The sequence below is a fragment of the Trichechus manatus genome, unplaced genomic scaffold (genome assembly GCF_000243295.1).
Source record: "Trichechus manatus latirostris isolate Lorelei unplaced genomic scaffold, TriManLat1.0 scaffold00355, whole genome shotgun sequence".
In the NCBI taxonomy this organism is placed as follows: domain Eukaryota; kingdom Metazoa; phylum Chordata; class Mammalia; order Sirenia; family Trichechidae; genus Trichechus; species Trichechus manatus.
The window spans coordinates 370248-377582 of NW_004444291.1; the positions used below are offsets into that span (position 1 = coordinate 370248).

The window sequence follows — 7335 nt, forward strand, 5'->3', positions numbered from 1 at the left end:
CTGCACGCGTAGGGTCTCCATGAGTTGGAATCGACTCAGTGGCAGTTTTGGTTGTTTGGTTTAGCCTAATAGGGACCTTTCTATTTTGAATGTCACAGAGAATGTCAGTTTAAAAAAAAAAAAAGTTCTTGCTTTTTGTCTGAAGTTGGTAAACACACACACACACACACACACACACACACACACAAACTGCTCCAGCAGGACGGAATTACATGGGGCGGGGGGCGGGGGAGGAGGTTACATGGAAGTGTTATGCTGTTTCCCAGACATCTAATGATTTGGGCTTCTCCTAACAGGTCGTAGGGCTAACTGCTTCGGTTGGCGTTGGGGATGCCAAAAACATAACTGAAGCTGTGGCATATATCTGCAAACTATGTGCTTCTCTTGACACATCAGTGATAGCAACAGTCAAAGACAACTTGGAGGAACTGGAGGAAGTTGTTTACAAGCCCCAGAAATGTAAGTGGCATCCAGTAACAAGCCCTTCAGGACTTTGTTACCCTTTGCTACTTCTAGCTCAGAGTCATGTGGATGATATATACTGAATGTTGCATTTTTACCCTCTCTGTTTAGTAGAAAATATTTAACCCCAAACTTGGGAAATAATCACATTTCCAGATTTCTCCCCAGCTGAGTTCTCTCCCCAAGCAATGGATGAAATGTGGGAGTGACTTGTAGAGATCAAACATTCTTGCTGTTTGGTTCCATAAAACTATAAAGGTAGTAACAGTGGGAAAGAGATGATGAGAAAATATAAGCATGAAAATGGCCCAGGGCCTGGCTCAGTTCTCTTTGTGTTCCATGCCTGAGGAAGATATCGTTTGGTCATTTCATTATTGAATATTTATCTGATAATTTTGGCTGAAATGAAATTATCTGAATTCATCACAACTTCCTTCAAAAGATCAGAATATGATTTTTTATAAGATTGAAAAGCAAATGTTTACTGAATACCAACCCTGTACTAACCTTGTATGGGAGAGTATAGATGATATATATGACTTCATCCTTGCTGTCTGAGTAGCATATGACTTTGTGAGTGTAAGGCAGAACAAACACACATGGAATAGTAGGGAGGGGGGCAGTTAAGTTCCTTTCTGAGGGCTGCCTGGAGGGAGTTTAGAGAAGATAGTCTATCTAAATTTTTTAGTATGACGTAGGAATTTCTTTATGATCTGGTCGCTCCCTTCATCTGTTCTTCATCCCCTCCCACCTCCCATAAACCCAGCTGGGGTCCTCAAACATATGCTAAGCTTCTCCCTCTAAGATTTTGCCCATGCTATCTTTTGAGCCTGACTACTCTTGCTTACTCCTCTCACCTTCCCCTATTTCTTCCACAACACTTTTTCCCCCGAAGAATTAGATACTCTCTCCCCTGTACCCCAAGATACCTTGCACATAGTTCTGTTACATCACTCTGCTGTGGTTATTTGATGACATATCTTTCTCTCCCCTAAGAACACAGACCTCTCTGGAGCAGAGAGTATGTTCTTTTCAAGTTTCTATCACCAGTATGTGGCATATGACAGGCATTTGATATGTTTCTACTGAAAGAATGCAATGATGGATGGTAGAATCAGTGTGAACACTCCTGAGGGTTAGTTGGGGAAGGAGAATATCAGAGAACAGACAGGTTAAAGAGTATGGCCTTTGCAGAGACAAAGTGGAAACTAGTCTCACCAGAGCAGAGGCTGTGTGCTGAGATCATGGGAAAGCCAGAGTGAGAAGGCAGATTAGACCTAGACCATGAAACACAGAGATGTTAGAATCAGAGCATGAAGCAATAGCAAGCCATTGAAAGGTTTTGCACATTTGTTATCTCATTTAGACCATCTGCTAGTGAGCCTGTAGTCTGAGATTTTACAGAGGAAGCAACAAAGGCACAGCAGGGTTTGGAGGTATTTACTTTGACCTATGATCTGTCCTTCCCGAAAAATACTCACTGTCCTTTGTTGGCTCTAGGTTTCAGGAAAGTGGAAACATGGACTACCAACAAATTTAAATGCATTATATCTCAGCTGATGATGGAGACAGAGAATATGGCAAAGAATGTCTTTGAAGAACTTGGTACTCTAACTCTTGGTGAGAAAAATCTCATATTTTGTGTCCTCTCCACTCGGGAGTGGGCATATATTGTTCACTACTGTCTTTTTGCATTCTCTTCAGTTTGAACAATGTCAAGACTATATCCACAGTTGACTCTCTTGAATATGGGTTATTCAGGAACCTTATAGGTCCTCCTTTATTCCTTCTTGCTTTTTTTTTTTTTTTTTCCTTTCTTAAATCCAAAGTAAATCCATCTGGACACCCCCACACCTCAAAAATACCATATTCAAAGCAGTTCTTGACCTTCCAAATTGACTTCATCCTGACTTCCTTGTTTCTATGAAGGGGGCCACTATTGCCCTGGTGACTCAGATCCAAACCTAGGGATGATTTTTGATTCTTTCTTGTTTTGAGACTCCCTCATGTAGTCACCAAGTTTTGTTCTTCCCCTATTTATTCATTCATTCACCACATATTTATTGTGCCAGGTACTGTGGTAGGAAATGGAAATGCCAAGATTAGAGACATAGTCCCTGCCCTCAGGAAACTCACAGTTAAATAGACAAGAATCAGATGGGAATAATTTCCATTCGGCAGGGCAGAGTTACACACTGGGTGCTAGAGGGGTACATGGGAACTTTGATCTAGACTGGGCTGCAGGGAAGGCTTCCTGGGGAGGTAGTACCTGAGACAAATCTTGAAGATGTCAACCAAATTAAGGAGAGAAAAATACGCAAGGTCGCAAGGACTGCAGGCATAGAGGCATGAGAGAGCATAGTGAATTTTAGGAACTAGAAGCATTTCATGATAATTCTATCACATGAGTAATAGAAGGGAGAGAGGCTAAAGGGAGACGTGGGGACAGATAGTGAAGGGCCTGGTAGGCCAAGCTGAGTTTGAAGTTCGTCCTAAAAGCCATGGGAAGCAACTGAAGATTTTAAATTAATTAGTGATGTGATAAAGATACTAATAAATGAAGAGAACCAAACAGAGGCAGTGAAGGTGAGTTGGAGAGGGGAGGTGGGATGTGAAAGGTGCTTTAAACTGGAAGCATTAAGACTTAATGGCTAAATGGATTTTGGTGGAGGTGAGAGAGGGGAAGCAGTCAGATGACTTCCTTTCAGGTTTCTGGCTTGGGCATCTGTATGTATGCGAGTGGGTAGTACTGGTTCCAAGACTAGGAGCAGCTTTGGCAGGTACGAAGTGAGTTTAGAGTTTTGGAGACGTTGGATTTGTGATATCTGTGAGACATCTCAGGGTGTCTTTCCTTCTCTCACCCTTATTTTGCTTTTAACTTTCCTTTCACAGTTTGACTTAGGTCCTATTCTAACAGCCTTTTAGTTGATTTACCCACCTTCACTCTGTCTTCCATCCAACTCCCCATTACCTGATTATGAGAAAGACTAATCAGGTAATGGAGTCCCTGGGTGTGCATACAGTTAATGGGCTCACCTGCTAACCAAAAGGTTGGAGGTTCAAGTCCATTCAGATGTGCTCTGGAAGAAAGGCCTGGCAATCTGCTTCTGAAAGATCAGCCATTGAAAACCCTATGGAGCACAGTTCTACTCTGAAACTCATGGGGTCGTTATGAGCTGGAATCGACTTGACAGCAACTGGTGGTACCTTCTTTACAGAGAGTAAGAAAGAAAATTGGAGGGTAAAGCATACCTAGATCCTTCAATTACTGACCATATGACACAGTGAAATACTTTTTTGTTTTCCCAGAAAACTTATCTCATATTCAAAGTAGGAAATTTGGTACACAGAAATATGAACAATGGATTGTTGCAGTTCAGAAAGCGTGCATGGTGTTGCAGATGCCGGATAAAAATGAAGAGAGCAGGATTTGTAAGGCACTGTTCTTGTACACTTCGCATCTACGGGTACGTTCCTTCTTTCAAAGGGCGTATTTTGGTCATAGCACCTACTGGAAGCTTCCCCATGGCAGCAGAGAGGACATCAACTTTTCATCCTATCTCCAAGAGCTCGCTTAGGAGCTTTTCCAGGAGGTTCTTATGAAGCAAACTCCAAAAGTTGTCCCATTCAGCCGCTTCTTTGTTTGCTTTCTGAAGCTTAACACTGGAGACAACAGAACTGAAACAAAGGTTGGAATTGGAGGCTGTGCCTCCAGCGTACCCTTAATTGATGTGGTTGGAAAAAAATTGGATGATGGTAAGAGAACATTATTATAGATAGTGACAGGCCTCTTTAAAGTTCAGGTGGTGGGTCCTGTTGCCATATCCTGAAGCATATGTTTTACTTAACATTTGGTACAGTCACATGCTCAGACATCTGGTTTTTCTGGTTAACCAAGAAATTAAGAAACAACAGCACAAAAAAAAAACAACTATCACTTCTGTTTATCTTTCCATTAAAAAGATTTATAAAATGGATTCAATCAGCACGCACCTGTAGACTCTTAATTAAGCTGATTGAACGTTTGGTGTAGGTGGTCAGCACCACCATTCTGAAGAGGTGCAATTACAATTCAGTGACGGCTTTGGATGTACAAGAGATTAAGTGGAAATGTCTGAATTACGGGGCAGGCTGATGTGGAAGATGATTTGCTTTTGTTTTTGTTTGACATAGGTTTTTCGTGTAATTTTTTCTTTCTCTTTTAAGGTAGAATATAGCGGAGTGATTCTAGTTAATTAATGATGCTAGGTAATTGAGTTTTTTTTTTTAATTGTATTTGGTTCAAAGAAATTTATTACAGAACACTTAGGGACCATTAATCTTAGAAAACTGAAAGTTGAAATATATTTGGTGAAAGTTTATCCTCAAAATTAGTCTCTCGTTAAGTAGAGTTAATTGAACTGAAGATGTTATGTTAGGCATTAGAAACATGTTAAGATTCAATTTTCATTTTAAACAGAAATATAATGATGCACTCATTATCAGTGAGCATGCCCGAGTCAAAGATGCTCTGGATTACTTGAAAGATTTCTTCGCCAATGTCCGAGCAGCAGGATTTGATGAGATAGAGCAAGATCTCACTAGCAGATTTGAAGGTCAGTATTGTTTCCAGATGAGGAAGTCCTTTGAAGTCTGGTGATTCAAGCTGCAGTGTGTGTATATATATATATTCCAAGTATTGTATTTAATATGCATAAGTTTAGTGATGCTCAGGGAGCTGTTCTGGGTTTAAGGAGATATTATAGATGATAGGAATATTTTGCTTCAGTGAAATCTAATACCCATGGAAAAACTTTGCTGCTTACACTATTTCCTATTTGGAAGAAGTAAAAATAGTAGGATTTGCAAAGGATACTTTTTTTTTTTTTAATTGTGCTTTAAGTGAAAGTTTACAACTCAAGTTAGTTTCTCATACAAAAATTTATACGCACACTGTTATGTGCCCCTAGTTGCTCTCTCTATAATGTGACAGCACACTCCTCCTTTCCACCCTGGGTTTCTCATGTCCATTCAACCAGCTCCTGACCCTCTCTGCCTTCACATCTGGCCTCTGGACAGGAGCTACCCATTTAGTCTCATGTATCTACCTGAGCTAAGAAGCACACTCTTCACGAGCATCATTTTATGTCCCTTAGTCCAGTCTAATCTTTTTCTGAAGAGTTGGCCTCAGGAATGGTTTTAGTTTTGGGCTAACAGAGTCCAGGGGCCATGTCTTCTGGGGTCCCTCCAGCCTCAGTCAAACCATTAAGTCTGATCTTCTTACTAGAATTTGAGTTCTGCAACCCACTTTTCTCCTACTCTGTCAGGTACTCTCTGTCAGGGTGGGGTCATTGGTGGTAGCCAGGCACCATCTAGTTCTTCTGGTCTCAGGCTTATGGAGTCTCTGGTTTATATGGCCCTTTCTGTTTCTTTCCTTGTGTCTTTGGTGTTCTTCATTCTCCTTTGCTCCAGGTGGGTTGGGACCAATTGATGCATCTTAGATGGCCGCTCACTAGCTTTTAAGACCCCAGATGCCACTCACCAAAGTGAGATGCAGAACGTTTTCTTAATAAACTTTGTTATGCCAATTGAACTAGATGTCCCCTGAAAGCATGGTCCTCAGGCCCCCGCCCCTGCTACTCTGTCCCTTGAAGTGTTTGGTTGTATTCAGAAAACTTCTTAGCTTTTGGTTTAGCCCAGTTGTGTTGACTTCCCCTGTAATATGTGTTGTTCTTCTCTTCACCTAAGATAATTCTTGTCTCTATCTAGTTAGTGAATACCTCTCTCCCTCCCTCCTCACCCTCATACCCATCAAAGAATGTTTTCTTCTGTGTTTAAACCTTTTCTTGAGTTCTTATAATAGTGGTCTGATACAATATTTGTCCTTTTGTGACTGACTAATTTCACTCAGCATAATGCCTTCCAGATTCATCCACGTTAGGAGATGTTTCACAGATTCATCGTTGTTCTTTATTGTTGCATAGTATTCCATTGTGTGAATATACCATAATTTGCTTATCCATTCGTCCATTGATGGGCACCTAGGTTGTTTCCATCTTTTTGCTATTGTGAACAGTGTGATGGCTCTTATTTCTCTAGGACATATACCCAGGAGTGGGATTGCTGGATCTTATGATACTTCTATTTCTTGCTTTTTAAGGAAGCACCAAATTGATTTCCAAAGTGATTGTACCATTTTACATTCCCACCAGAGTGTATAAATGTTCCAGTCTCTCCACAACCTCTTCAGCATTTATTACTTTGTGTTATTTGGATTAAAGCTAGCCTTGTTGGGGTGAGATGGTATCTCATTGTAGTTTTGATTTGCATTTCTTTAATGGCTAATGATCATGAGTGTTTCCTCATGTATCTGCTAGCCACCTGAATGTCTTCTTTGGTGAAGTGCCTGTTCATAGCAAAGAATACTTTTTATACAAACAGCGGTTACACCATTTTACATTTCCACCAGCAATTTATGAGAAATCCAGTTTCTCCATATTCTCTCCAACAGTTGTTATTTTCCATTTTTTCTGATAATAGCCATCCTGTGGGTGTTGAGTAGTATCTCATTCTGGTTTTGATTTACTTTACATTTGTTTTTAATATAAGTTATTTAATTTTAAGTTTATATAATTGAATTTTTAATAATGACTGTTTAAAACCAGCTCATACAATTCTTTTTTTTTTATTTTGTAATTAAATGAAGTTTACATTCAAGTTAGTCTCCCATAGAGAATTTTTTTTTTTTAACATACATTGTTATGAAACCCCAACCGCTCACCCCATTCTGCGACAGCACACTCCTCCCCTCTGCCCCTGATTCCCCATGAACATTCAACCAGCTCCTAACTCTCTGCCTTCCCTTCTCACCTCTGGACGGAAGCTGCCCCTTTG

General features: G+C 40.4%; 1 protein-coding gene across 1 annotated transcript in view; it reads left to right on the forward strand.

The window, feature by feature from the left end:
- Positions 1-7335, forward strand: part of RIGI (RNA sensor RIG-I) — a 53408-nt gene that overhangs the window by 21398 nt on the left and 24675 nt on the right. The window contains exons 9-12 of the mRNA XM_023725680.1: positions 297-459; positions 1963-2082; positions 3772-3929; positions 4922-5057. Coding sequence (XP_023581448.1) covers positions 297-459; positions 1963-2082; positions 3772-3929; positions 4922-5057 — 577 coding nt within the window. The remainder of the gene's footprint in view (positions 1-296; positions 460-1962; positions 2083-3771; positions 3930-4921; positions 5058-7335) is intronic.